This window comes from Bos javanicus, chromosome 11 (assembly GCF_032452875.1).
Source record: "Bos javanicus breed banteng chromosome 11, ARS-OSU_banteng_1.0, whole genome shotgun sequence".
Lineage (NCBI taxonomy): Eukaryota > Metazoa > Chordata > Mammalia > Artiodactyla > Bovidae > Bos > Bos javanicus.
Genome location: NC_083878.1, coordinates 86,309,509 through 86,324,443, shown reverse-complemented (window position 1 = coordinate 86,324,443; position 14,935 = coordinate 86,309,509). Strand labels below are relative to the sequence as shown.

The following is a 14,935-nucleotide window of genomic DNA, read 5'->3' as shown; positions in this document are numbered from 1 at the left end:
AATCATCTAACATATAATAATAATGTAGGATCAGTATAAGCAAGTTATACAATGCAAAACGAAATCCAGGTTATATCACATTGGAAATATATATCCTGTAGTTTATAATGTCAAATGCCCCATTAATTAAATTCATGCATTTGCAAAGTTCCGCAGAAAAGTTGCAAAAATGAAAACCAGCTGTCTATTCTCATTGGTACAACTGTATCAGAATCCTCTATCTTTCCTTTGGAAGAAGGCCTAACTACAGATATAGTACACAACTTTGAAGACAAAATATTTTCTGTGAGTAATTAAATATTCAGAGAAAATGGACTGTTAGAATGGTTTTAGAGAAAATGGACTGTTAGAATGGTTTTAAATAAAATGAAGTAAAACTGTGTAAATTATAGATCAAATCTAGCTAATAAGTAGCAGTAAGCCAAAAGATTCCTAAATTCTAAAATAGTAAAATCAGTAAAATTCTAGTTCAGCCAAGAAAACTCTGCATCCTTAGAATCTGTTCTAATGGTATCTGATCAGTTTATTTTAGTGAAATAATTACATGAAGTAAGCTTTTTTGGAGGTTATCTAATAATAAAAGTAGCTGTCACCTACTTTGTGTCTGAACTGTGCTAGACACCTTACATAAATTTTCTTCAACTCTCAGAACAATCCCACAGAAAGTCACACAGGACACATCTCTGATCCAGTGCTTATACTCGCTCCCTCTCTCTCTCACATTAATAACCTTCCAGACCCCATGAACAGAAATGATGTCATTAAAAATAGCTATATACTCGAATGTCTGGACATGGCCCTACGACAATTTAAGGGATTAATCAGATGATCTCTAACAAGATGGGTAAGACTGAAGTAATTTTATTGCTAAGATCTGAAACAACTTCAATATAATCACTTATAATTTATACTGATATATACCTGGAAAATGTGATGACAATGTAAATAAATATAGCAAATTTACTTTGAATTCAACTAATAGATTAAATTTGATTTTACATCTAACTGTTTATGCACTAATACCCTGTGGTGTTTAAACATTTTTTGTACTTACACTAACTTTGTATTAAACATAACAATTTTTGGGGTTTTCCAACTGGTTTCTTCATTTAAACTATAATTAGTTTCAGGACAAGGATCAGGTCAAATTGTCTTATACTTTTTTTAAGGCCACATACAATGTTGGCTGGTCTTCCTGGTGGCTCAGAAGGTAAAGAATCTCCCTGCAATGCAGGAGAGATTTGATCGCTCGGTGGGGAAGATCCCTTGGAGAAGGGAAGGGCAATTCACTCCAGTATTCTTGCCTGGGGAATCCCATGAACAGAGCCTGGAGGGCTACAGTACATGGGGTCAAAAAGCATCTGATGCAACTGAGCGATTAACACTTATCACTTTCACAGTGTGGACTAAGTGAGCACTCAAGGGAAACCTAAATATACCTCTAAAACGGTCTACACATGCTTTTTCTTGATACGAAACTTCAGAAAGAATTTCTTCTTGGTTAAAAATGGAAAAACAGACAGTGAAACCATATGTTCTTAAACGATATAAAGCACTACTCCATTTCTTATAAGCTGACAAAATAAATTCTATCAGTTGTATCAGCAATGCAATGTGAAATTCCTTAAAAAACAAAATCTTTGTTCATGCAGCAGTTTCTTTTTAACTGAGACTTGTTAATGGAGCAACTTGTTAGAGTTAGTGAGTATTAGTTATTATTACAAAAATTTTCAAAAGAACTAAAATTATGGGTAGTGGGAAAAAAACCCCAGAGATCAAAGATTTTCAGGATGTCACCTGTACCATTAGGTTCCGATGAAATAGGTAAGTAAGGAACAGATTCTTCTTCTGAGTCAGAATCAGAGTCAAGAAGCATATGAGAACTGGAAGGCTTAGTGGCAATATTGAGAGAAGTGGAGGAACGTTGGTAGGTGAATGACATGGATTCCATAGTGTGTGACTGAGTGATATGAACTAAACACCCAACATAAAAGGAAGTAAGAATGCAGAAAGAAGAAAAAATAAAAATGAAAGCTTAAAAGGAGAGCTATGAATAATATACAGTTAATTTAAATAACTAAATATGCGAAATTTACACTTGCATTTTATAATAAAAAGTTTTGTGGGAAATCAATAAATAAAATAATTTAAACTGTCATCTGAACCCCTACTCTAAGGAGTAGGTGTTCCCTTAAAGAAATAACAAATATTTTTCCTCAAGAGCAAAGTCAGTTACAGGACTTAAAACCATCAACTGATTTATATTTAGACAAAAGAAAAAGTAAGGGCTGAACGAATCTATACCTGGAAACCCGTCATCAGCTTCAGTATCCCCTGGTCCACTGCCTATACTGGAACTATCCAAACCAATGTGCAAGGCCTGGAGCTGGGAGCGCAGCTGCTCAATGTCACTGTCCTTACTGTCCAGTGTCATCTGTAGTTCAATTCGAATCTGACTCTCTTCAGCTATTTGCTACAAGAAATTGAATTACATTAAACTAACTGAATGTCATACATCTTATAATTTTGCTTCCTAGTTCAGTAAAATGGCAGTCTCTCCTTATCCAAGGTTTCACTTTCTGTGTTTTCAATTATCCAAGGTCAACTGCAGTCTGAAAATATTAAATGGAAAATTTCAGAAATAAGCAGTCTCTAAGTTTTGAATCATGTGCTGTTCTAAGAAGTATGATGAACTCTCACATTGCTTGGTTCTACTTGCCCAGGATATTAATCATCCCTTTGTCCAGTTTATTCACACTGTATATGCTACCCACTCCTTACAATACAGGAAAATATACAGTAGGTATAGAGTTCAGTAGTATCTGTGGCTTCAGGCATTCACTGGGGATCCTGGAACATAGTCCTCTTGCATAAGGGGAGACTACTATAATTATTAATAGAAATGTTCCATAACCTATAAAATATATGCAGACATGAAAATAATTCTACTTCTTAAAAAGAAGTCTTCAAAAAGTATTCTTACAGCCTGCATTTCATTCAGTTCTTTCTGATACTTGATCATCTGCTGGGTCAGTTTTTCGCGTTCAGATTTAAGTTCCATATGTAGCTTTCTATTCTCCTTTTCTTTTCTCCGCACATCTGTGTCATTACCACGCTTAACAGGTTCCTTTCGATTCATGATCTCAGCCAACTTATTCACAGCCTTAAAAACATAAAAATAAGAATGTAAATAAGTAAATTATGTTGATGATTTCTTGGTAACTCACCAATAGTACATTACAAAATCTTCCCTACACACAGGGCCACAAAGAAACACCTTTATACTAAAAAAAATACACTTTCATCATTATTCATCATCTTTTCCCAACCAACACTCTCATGTTTTCTGAGAACTACAATTTTAAATGTTTATAGGTTCACTCTAATGTCATTTTCTACCACTTGGGAGGCAGATCTTCTTTTATTCTAGAAGAGACTTTTGCACTGGCATCACACTGATAAAATACATGTCCAACCACAGAGCAGAGTGTCTTGGACCCACCAGGACTCATGCTGTATATACAATCTGAGAGCTGAGAAAAGGGTAGTTAAGAATCACGATGCCTTTTCAGAGTGACACTTTTTTAGGCTGTCAGGAAATGGTCCTTTCTCTACCATTTCTTAAAAGCAGAAAAATTTATCAGATTACAGTAAAAAAATTAGGAGGGATTATGATTCCATATGGAAAAATTAAGAGAAACTTAATAAACACTGAACACAACAATGTTACTCAAATCTAGTTTATCTCAATGTGGTAAAAAACTGGATAATTCTGACTGTTCACAAATACTGGTACCATCAATGACTGCTACAGCCAATCTGTAATGTTAGAAGTAAAATGAAAGAAAGATAAACTAAGAAAAATTTCAAAATCATATTTAGAGCTTATTATATACACACTTGAGTTTTGAGTGTCCTCTCTGTTAACAGCTGCTTCTCAAATTGTGCTTTAATAGCTGCTGCACTTATTTCTTCATCTTTCAACCTTGATAGTTCTAAAACAGAAAAATGTAAAAATTATATTAATAGTTTAGCAACTGGTAACCATTAGGCATACTGAAAATAAACTTTATTCTTTGTTAATACATACGCTCTTGGGCTTCCTTCAGTTTGTTATTTAATTCTTCTTTCTCATTTGCAAGATTGGCAACATCACTAGTTAGTGTCCTATTAGTTTCTTCAAGCTAAGAAATGAAAATTGAAAAAAAATTTATATCTTAATTTATAAAATTTTAAATTATAAAGCAGTAATTCAAAATGAAAATATCCTAGAATGTTGCTAAAACTCTTGTTTTTCTAAATACATCTATCTCTACAGTTCTTGCCTTTGTCCTACCTTACCAAACTTCAAAATTGATGAAAATTTACGAAACGTAACACACTTCATATGTACCCAGGAAGCCAAAAATTTGCCCCCTTTCAAAAATCTTTAGTAGTATTTAAAATGGAAGTAACATTTAGTAAAGTAAAAAAAAAAGCAAATGCTATAACAAAGCTCTGCATTCCAGCATGCAGAATAAATAAAATTTAAAACTTATAAAACATTGTTTTAAAACAGAAAATACAATTTTACTAAAGAAGTTGACATTCTTTGGTATTCTTGCCAAAGCCTATTCTTCTTCCTTCCTGAAGGAAATTTTATCGTGAATTATGTGTTCATCCTTCCCATCCATGATTGTATACTTTTACTACACACATGTGAAACAATATAATGCACTTTTATGTGATTTTAAACTGTCCATAAATAGCATGATGCTGTATTTATTTTTTTGTAATTGCTTTCACTCATTATATTAAGAATGAAATTGTCGATATATATAATTAACTTTAACTGATGTAGTAGTTCTATCGTCTACCGCATTTATCTATTCACTCATCTATTAATATATTTGAATTTTTGCTATTACAAACATTTATGCTGCTAGGAATAGTGTGTCTGAATTTCGTTAGCACATTTATCTTATTATGAACTTTCTTTGGATTATATGAATATTTAAAATTTACTGGAACTTGCAGTATTATTTCCTATACTGTAGTATGCTATATTCAGAGAAGGCGATCGTACCCGACTCCAGTACTCTTGCCTAGAAAATCCCATGGACGGAGTAGCCTGCTAGGCTGCAGTCCATGGGGTCGCAAAGAGTCGGACACAACTGAGCGACTTCACTTTCACTTTTCACTTTCATGCACTGGAGAAGAAAATGGCAGCCCGCTCCAGTGTTCTTGCCTGGAGAATCCCAGGGACGGGGGAGCCTGGTGGGTTGCCGTCTATGGGGTTGCACAGAGTCGGACACGATTGAAGAAATTTAGCAACAGCAGCAGCAGCAGTATGCTCTATTAAATTTATACTCTGGATATTAGTAAGAAAAACATTGTTTTCCACACATCCTTCAGACATTTCAAAGTAGTCAGACACTGAGTTTTTGCCAACATGAAGGCTATGAAATGGTGATACAAAATTATTTTAGCTAGCCTTTTCCTAAATAATAGTAAAGTTAAACATTTGCTCATATTTTTAGGTTTTCTCTTTTGGCCAATTTTCCCTTTGGATTATTTAGCTTTTTCTTACTGAATAGTAGGAGTTCCACTTATATTCTAGATACTAATCACTTGTTTAATAAATACAAGTATTTTCCCCTGTCATTTATTTGTTTTTTGTTACAAGTAAATTTTAAGTTTCAAATATTTAAAAATTTTTATTTTACATATTTAGGTTCTTAAGATAGCTAGAATTTACTGTTATATACGGTAAATGATAATAAGAATCTAATTTTATTCCTTTCCACATAAAAACATAGTCATTTCAAAACCATAAACCTGTATCCTCTCCCACTGATTTGTGTGTTGCCGCTGACGTCATATGCCAAGTTCTCCTGTGTGTCAGTCTATTTCTGGTCTCCCTACTCACTTTCACTGAACAGGATGAAATATCCCTGTTCTGATGCCATGCTTTAAAATTACTGTAACATTTTTCATAGATCTAGACAATTGATAAGGCTAACTCAACTACTTGATATTTTACTTCTATATGAAATTTTTATTACAATTATTTTCAACCTACATATGGCTATCTTCATGATTAAACTAATCTTCATGATTAATTTCAAATTCTTTTAAACTACAATTGGTTTAACAAGAAAAAAAAAGACTTAAACTGTTTTGTACTTTTGGTGTTTTCTTTTCACTTTAGTCCTTAACTCTGAATTTACCAACAGGTGAAGCCACTGGAAGTTGTGTTTTCGAGGGCCCCCTCTCTGCCAAACAACACTGAGAAGCTGATGGTTCACTAGCTCAAATATCTTGTAGCCAAAACATACAATTTTTCATTTAGATTTATGTCACTTTCCTAGTATTTCTAAAGCAAGATTTTTAACAATTATAGCCAAAAATGAACCAAGGACTTTACTTACAGACGCAATAGTAGCATCTTTTTCGGTGAGTTCCTGTTTGTGTCGAGCCATCATCTCTTTGATCTCCAGCTCTTTCATGATCTTCTCTTTTTCCAAATCAGAATACTGTTCCTCAGCAATTGAACGAGCCAGTTGCTCAGAATCTGCTTTGGTTAAGGTAATCTCCAGTTGAGCAGCCAAGGAGTCCCTATATTTAAGAGAAATAAAATTTTAACATTCAATTTTTTATTACAAAGCTCAAGTTTTTCTCTAATTAACTTCATCAGATCAGTCAGTTCAGTTCAGTCACTCAGTTGTATCCTACTCTTTGTGAACCCATGGACTGTAGCATGCCAGGCCTCCCTGTCCATCACCAACTCCTGGAGTTTACTCAACTCAAGTCCATCGAGTCAGTGATGCCATCCAGGCATCTCATCCTCTGTCATCCTGCTCTCCTCCTGCCTTCAATCTTTCCTAGTATCGGGGTCTTTACCAATGAGTCAATTCTTCACACCAGGTGGCCAAAGTATTGGAGCTACAGCTTCAGCATCCGTCTTTCCAATGAATATTCAGGACTGATTTCCTTGAGGATTGACTGCTTGGATCTCCCTGTAGTCCCAGGGACCCTCAACAGTCTCCTGCGACACCACAGTTCAAAAGCCTCACTTCTGCCCTCAGCTTTCTATATAGTCCAACTCTCACATCCATACATGACTACTGGAAAACCCACAGCTTTGACTACACGGACCTCTGTTGGCAAACTAATGTCTCTGCTTTTTAACATGCTATCTAGGTTGGGCATAACTTTCCTTACAAGGGGCAAGTGTTTTTAAATTTCATGGTTGCAGTCACCATCTGCAGTGATTTTGGAGCCCAAAAAAATAAAGTCTGACATTGTTTCCATTTTTTCCCCATCTATTTGCCATGAAGTGATGGGACCGGATCCCATGATCTTAGTTTTCTGAATGTTGAGCTTTAAGCCAACTTTTTCACTCTCCTCTTTCACTTTCATCAACAGGCTCTTTAGTTCTTCTTCACTTTCTGCCATAAGGGTGGTGTCATCTGCATATCTGAGGTTATTGATATTTCTCCTGGCAATCTTGATTCCAGCTTGTGCTTCCTCCAGTCCAGCGTTTCTCATGATGTACTTTGCATATAAGTTAAATAAGCAGGGTGACAATATACAGCCTTAACATACTCCTTTCCTGATTTGGAACCACTCTATTGTTCCCTGTCCGGTTCTAACTGTTGCTTTTTAATCTTCATATGGGTTTCTCAGGAGGTAGGTAAGGTGGTCTGGTATTCCCATCTCTGCCGGGAGCCGGCGAGAGACATTCCACTCGTGACAAAGGTCATGAGGAAGGAGGCTCGGCATACGCAAAGGCGGGATCGAGCCTCAGGAGTCCCCCTGGATATTCTCGAGTATCTACCCCCCCAAAAAAACAGTCTGCCTACTTTATTGCTTTGTGCTCTCACCTCTGACTTTACTGGGGGCTGTCCCCTACCACCATCTCGCTCTCTCTGACAAAGAGTTAACTTACAGCTCCAATTAATAAGTTCCTGGGCAATTAGGAGTGTTTAAATCCAAACCCCTCAGAGAGCTCTCTAACTCGCCTGACAAGTTTACCCGGACTCCTACAGTTATGCATACAATTGTTTACAGTCTCCCAGCCTCGAGAGGCACGGGAAGCTTAAGATACTCAAATAGCTTAGAGCCTCTCAGAGAGTTAGAAACTGTCAGAATAAAACTAGTAAAAGATTTCATTGATGAACCAATGCTTGTTGCCAAGTTTTCACATCCCCTGAATTGTATCCTTGAATGTGTATTAATTAACGTAGTTGGTATGTAGAAAAAATTAGTAGTGGCCTTGGTGTTAGTAACTTTAGACCCTTAAGGTAATAAATTCTTTCCTTTGTTGTAAACCCATTACACATCCGCCCTATAGGAATGCAATTTTTTCTTCAGAAGATGGCGCAAAACCTTAAAATAATTACTCTTAGAGAAAATAAGTCTTTGTTGATAAGTCTTTGTCAAGAGTCATAAAATGTTAATACGCCTTCTGGCCAGAAGATGATGTAAATCACCTAAACCATTTGTATACGATAAATTTGTAGGAAAGAAACTCTGGTTTTTGATAAGGATCAAAGACTGCTGACTTTGCATCCCCTATTATCCTCTATGTGTAACTTAGGGTATATAAGCCCCTGTTGAAAATAAAGTTACGGGCCTTGCTTACCAACGCTTGGTCTCCCCATGTCATTTTTCTCCTCAATTTCCAGCTGAGTCTCCATCTGGAGAGCGGATATCCTCTGCAACCATTTAGTTGCCTGGGCTTCTAAGACCCACTCGAGAAGGTGTCTAAGGTGGGGCACCTTCCGCTATTCTAGAGGGCGCCTGTGGCCTCCGTGGTCAGAGCTAACCTGGTGTCACGGGTTATACTGATTTTCCACGTAAACCAAGCTACTCAGCTTCTTTTCTCCACTGAATTTTCCTACTGAGCTATCCTCATTCTATTATACTTTATATCTTTGATGAATAAATTTTGATGAATAAATAAATAATCGCCGACGCCGTCTCCCCTTCGAATACCCTGGATCAGCTGGGGCTGGACCTCGACACATCTCTTTAAGAATTTTCCACAAACAAACTGACTGTGTAATCCACACAGTCAAAGGCTTTGGCACAGTCAATAAAGCAGAAATAGATGTTTTTCTGGAACTCTCTAGCTTTTTTGATGATGCAGCAGATGTTGGCAATTTGATCTCTGGTTCCTCTGCCTTTTCTAAATCCAGCTTGAACATCTAGAAGTTCACGGCTCACGTACTGTTGAAGCACGGCTTGGAGAATTTTGAGCATTACTTTGCTAGTGTGTGAGATGAGTGCAATTGTGCGGTAGTTTGAACGTTCTTTGGCATTGCCTTTCTTTGGGATTGGAATGAAAACTGACCTTTTCTAGTCCTGAGGCCACTGCTGAGTTTTCCAAATTTGCTGGCATATGGAGTGCAGCACTTAATAGCATCATCTTTTAGGATCTGAAAAAGCTCAGCTGGAATTCCATCACCTCCCCTAGCTTTGTTCATAGTGATGCTTCCTAAGGCCCACTTGATTTTGTATTCCAGGATGTCTGGCTCTAGTTCAGTGATCATACCATAGTGCTTATCTGGGTCATGAAGACCTTTTACGTATAGTTCTTCTGTGTATTTTTGCCACCTCTTCTTAATATCTTTGGCTTTTTATTAACTTCATCAACAAATTTTACCTGGAGTTCCCTGGTGGTTCAGATAGTAAAGAATCAGCCTGCCAATGCAGGAGACCTGGGTTTGGATTGGGAAGATCCTCTGGAGAAGGGAATGGCAACCCACTCCAGTATTCTTGCCTGGACAATTCCTTGGCCAGAGAAGCCTGGCAGGCTACAATCAATGGGTTGCAAAGAGTTGGGCATGACTAAGTGACTTAACACATATACAGGCACTTTCTAGGAGTAGGGTACATGTCTATGAACAGAGATAAGGATCTTATCCTTACCTTTCATCCTGTAATTCCTGCTTCTTCTGCTGTAATTCTTTACAAAGTTTGGTCTTTTCTTCACATTCTTCCTTAAGTTCCCTAACCTGTGTTTTATAGAGGGTCTAAATAGCAAAACAGAATAGAAACATGGATCATCATTGTTACAAATATTCAAAAGCTATCCAGACAAAAAGTTCAGCTGATTACTACATAATAGGCTCATAAAACTGAGTAATGTTGAGCCCATGAGCAAAGTGATAGTTCAATGAGATTTTCTATTTTCTGGTAATCAACCCAATTAACTAATAAAACTTCAGCTAATAATTTACAAGTGTGATTTTTCAACTGGATATCCTAGTGAAATTTCTCACTAAATGTCATATTGGTAGGATGAAGAGGCAAAGAAAAATATTATCAATTTATTCAAGAAAATTTTGCTGGCTTAAAAATCAATGAGGTGACAGTTATTATTTCATATTTTAAAACTCAAAAAAGGGCAAATGTTACAATGACAATCTTATTTCTTTCATTATACAAATATATTCTTCCTCAAAAATCAATGCTTTTTAAAATGAACTTCATATGGTGTGGGTATGTACTTAGAACTACTTTTTTTTGAAATGATAATGGATTTCTGTTAGACTATCTACAGTCTCTTGCCCCAGTATTCCTTTTACAGATGTGTGGTACAAAACATTCATCCAAAATTCTCTCTGGAATTTGCTATAAGAATTTAAAGAATCAGTCTCCTGGTTTTTCAGCAAAAAAAAAATTTTAATAATTCTACAAATATAATACTTTTCAAAGTAACATGTCTGGACTTACTGAGAAATACTGCTCTGCTTCAAGCTGATCCTGGAGCTCTTTCATCTGTCCATCTGCATCTTGACGTTCTCTGTGGGGACATTGGTTAGACACATATTAAGCCAGCAACTCTTGAAATGTGGTCTAGGAAACCTCTGGGAGTACCTAAGACCTCTCAAGAAAATCCATGAGGTAAAATTATTTTCATAATACTGAGAATCATGGCTACTTTTAAAGCATTAATTCTTTCCATGTATATATACTTTCATGAGGCTGCATGACATATGAGGATTTTATTATTCCAAAAGCTAATGAAACGTATGCATGTATGCTCCTGTTTTTAAATTTTCTCAGTTTCAATTTCGAACACAATAAACAACATTAGATAAAATTCACATAAACAAAAACTCTTTGGGCCCGCAATAATTTTTTTAAGAGCATAAGGGATTCAGAGACCAAACAGTACTCTATTAAACTAATAACACTGAATTATATTCGCAAACATGCATTGTGATCAGCCATTTATGCCAAAAAGTAGTACAATTAAAGAGTACCTGAAAATCGATTATTTCAGAATGAGTGTAGAAACAACTGGGAGGGGCCCTGCAGGGAGGTTAAGAGTACAGGTTTTTATATCTAAATGTAAACAGTAACTGCACAGATTTCTGGTGGCTCAGTGGTAAAGAATCCACCGGTAATACAGGAGACACGAGTTCAGTCCCTGGGTTGGGAAGATCCCCTAAGAGAAGGAAATGGCAACCCATTCCAGTTATTCTTGCTCGGAAAATCCCATGGACAGAGGAGCCGGGTGGGCTACAGTCCATGGGTTGCAAAAGAGTTGGACACAACTTAGCAAACAACAACAAAATGGTTAACTGCACAGATTTGAACGCTCTGTAAAAATTCAGAGTTCTACATTTATCCTTTGTGTACTTTCTATATATATCTTAATCTTCAGTAAAGAAAAAAGTTAAATAAAAAACCTAGTAACACTCTTAAGATGTTGGGTTGAAATAAAAGTACAGGCTTGTCAAAAAAATGAAATCATATATATATATTATAGTTATTTCAAATCAAAGCTAAGAAGAAAGAAAACAAGTTGGAGAACAACATATACAATTAAAAAACAACAAAAAAAAAACAAACAAAAATATTCTACAAAACTCAACCCTATAAATATAGTACACATGTACAGGTACAGGCACAGAAAAAGGTATGGAAACATATATTAAGACTATAAAGATATATTACTTCTGGACAGATTAACCATGTCTGTATTCATAAGTTCAGTACAGTTCAGTCGCTCAGTCATGTCCGACTCTGCAACCCCATGAACCAAAGCATCCCAGGCCTCTCTGTCCATCACCAACTCCCGGAGTCCACCCAACTCGAGTCGGTGATGCCATCCAACCATCTCATCCTCTGTCGTCTCCTTCTCCTCCTGCCCTCAATCTTTCCCAGCATCAGGGTCTTTTCAAATGAGTCAGCTCTTCGCATCAGATGGCCAAAGTATTGGAGTTTCAGCTTCAACATCAGTCCTTCCAATGAATATCCAGGACTGATCCCCTTTAGGATGGACTGGTTGGATCTCCTTGTAATCCAAGGGACTCTCAAGAGTCTTCTCCAACACCACAGTTCAAAAGCATCAATTCTTCAGCACTCAGCTTTCTCCACAGTCCAACTTTCACATCCATACATGACCACTGGAAAAACCATAGCCTTGACTAGATGGACCTTTGTTGCCAAAGTAATGTCTCTGCTTTTTCCTATGCTGTCTAGGTTGGTCATAACTTTCCTTCAAAGGAAAAGTGTCTTTTAATTTCATGGCTGCAAGCACCATCTGCAGTGATTTTGGAGCCCCCCAAAAAAAGTCTGACATTGTTTCCAATCCTTCCCCATCTATTTGCCATGAAGTGATGGGACCGGATCCCATGATCTTAGTTTTCTGAATGTTGAGCTTTAAGCCAACTTTTTCACTCTCCTCTTTCACTTTCATCAAGAGGCTCTTTAGTTCTTCTTCACTTTCTGCCATTAAGGGTGGTGTCTGCATACCTGAGGTTATTGATATTTCTCCCTGCAATCTTGATTCCAGCTTGCGTTTCCTCCAGCCCAGTGTTTCTCATGATGTACTCTGCATATAAGTTAAATAAGTAGGGTGACAATATACAGCCTTGATGTACTCCTTTTCCTATTTGGAACTAGTCTATTGTTCCATGTCCAGTTCTAACTGTTGCTTCCTGACCTGCATACAGGTTTCTCAAGAGGCAGGTCAGGTGGTCTGGTATTCCCATCTCTTTCAGAATTCTCCACAGTTTATTGTGATCCACACAGTCAAAGGCTCAATAAAGCAGAGATAGATGTTCTTCTGGAACTCTCTTGCTTTTTCGATGATCCAATGGATGTTGGCAATTTGATCTCTGGTTCCTCTGCCTTTTCTAAAACCAGCTTGAACATCTGGAAGTTCACTGTTCACGTAGTGCTGAAGCCTGGCTTGGGAGAATTTTAAGCATTACATTACTAGCGTGTGAGATGAGTGCAATTGTGTGGTAGTTTTAACATTCTTTGGCATTGCCTTTCTTTGGTATTGGAATGAAAACTGACCTTTTCCAGTCCTGAGGCCACTGCTGAGTTTTCCAAATTTGCTGGCATATTGAGTACAGCACTTTCACAGCATCATCTTACAGGATTTGAAGTAGCTCAAGTGGAATTCAAGTGGAATTAGAGAAGGCAATGGCACCCCACCCTAGTACTCTTGCCTGGAAAATCCCATGGACGGAGGAGCCTGGTAGGCTGCAGTCCATGGGGTCGCTAAGAGTCGGACACGACTGAGCGACTTCACTTTCACTTTTCTCTTTTCATGCACTGGAGAAGGAAATGGCAACCCACTCCAGTATTCTTGCCTGGAGAACCCCAGGGACGACGGAGCCTGGTGGGCTGCCGTCTATGGGGTCACACAGAGTCGGACACGACTGAAGCGACTTAGCATAGCATAGCATAGCAAGTAGAATTCCATCACCTCCATTAGCTTTGTTCATAATGATGCTTCCTGAGGCCCATTTGACTTCACATTCCAGGATGTCTGGCTCTAGTTTAGTGATCACACCATCATGATTATCTGGGTCGTGAAGATCTTTTTTGTATAGTTCTTCTGTGTATTCTTGCCACCTCTTCTTAGTTTCTCCTGCTTCTGTTAGGTCCCTACCATTTCTGTCCTTTATTGAGCCCATCTGTGCATGAAATGTTCCCTTGGTATCTCTAATTTTCTTGAAGAGATCTCTAGTCTTTCCCAGTCTACTCTTTACCTCTATTTCTTTGCATTGATCACTGAGGAAGGCTTTCTTATCTCTTCTTGCTATTCTTTGGAACTCTGCATTCAAATGGGTGTATCTTTCCTTTTCTCCTTTGCTTTTTGCTTCCCTTCTTTTCACAGCTTTTTGTAAGGCCTCCTCAGACAGCCATTTTGCTTTTCTTGGGGATGGTCTTGATTCCTGTCTCCTGTACAATGTCACAAACCTCTGTCCATAGTTCATCAGGCACTCTATCAGATCTAGTCCCTTAAATCTATTTCTCACTTCCACTGTACAGTCATAAGGGATTTGATTTAGGTCATACCTGAATGGTCTAGTGGTTTTCTCCACTTTCTTCAATTTTAGTTTGAATTTGGCAATAAGGAGTTCATGATCTGAGTCACAGTCAGCTCCCCGTCTTATTTTTGCTGACTGTATAGAGCTTCTCCATCTTTGGCTGCAAAGAACAGAATCAATTGGATTTTGGTGTCAACCATCTGTTGATGTCCATGTGTAGAGTCTTCTCTTGTGTTGTTGGAAGAGGGTGTTTGCTATGACCAGTGTGTTCTCTTGGAAAAATCTATTAGCCTTTGCCCTGCTTCATTCTGTACTCCAAGGCCAAATTTGCTTATTACTCCAGGTGTTTCTTGACTTCCTACTTTTGCATTCCAGTCTCCTATAATGAAAAGGACATCTTTTTTGGGTGTTAGTTCTAGAAGGTAGGTCTTCATAGAACTGTTCAACTTCAGCTTCTTCAGCATTACTGGTCGGGGCATAGACTTGGCTTACTATGATATTGAATGGTTTGTCTTGGAAACGAACAGAGATCATTCTGTCATTTTTGAGATTGCATTCAAGTACTGCATTTTGGACTCTTTTGTTGACTGTGATGGCTATTCCATTTCTTGTAAGGGCTTCCTGCCCACAAAAGTAGATATAATGGTCAT

General features: G+C 37.5%; 1 protein-coding gene across 4 annotated transcripts in view; it reads right to left on the bottom strand.

Annotated features, from left to right (window-relative positions):
• Positions 1 to 14,935, bottom strand: part of ROCK2 (Rho associated coiled-coil containing protein kinase 2) — a 131,152-nt gene that overhangs the window by 15,606 nt on the left and 100,611 nt on the right. For 3 of the 4 annotated variants that reach the window (XM_061433304.1, XM_061433305.1, XM_061433309.1), the window contains 8 exons: positions 10,723 to 10,792; positions 9,916 to 10,019; positions 6,411 to 6,597; positions 4,091 to 4,184; positions 3,901 to 3,995; positions 2,984 to 3,163; positions 2,305 to 2,473; positions 1,798 to 1,974 (listed from right to left, as the gene is read on the bottom strand). In XM_061433304.1, the coding sequence (XP_061289288.1) occupies positions 1,798 to 1,974; positions 2,305 to 2,473; positions 2,984 to 3,163; positions 3,901 to 3,995; positions 4,091 to 4,184; positions 6,411 to 6,597; positions 9,916 to 10,019; positions 10,723 to 10,792 (1,076 nt within the window). The remainder of the gene's footprint in view (positions 1 to 1,797; positions 1,975 to 2,304; positions 2,474 to 2,983; positions 3,164 to 3,900; positions 3,996 to 4,090; positions 4,185 to 6,410; positions 6,598 to 9,915; positions 10,020 to 10,722; positions 10,793 to 14,935) is intronic. The other variant, XM_061433306.1, reaches the window with a different exon arrangement.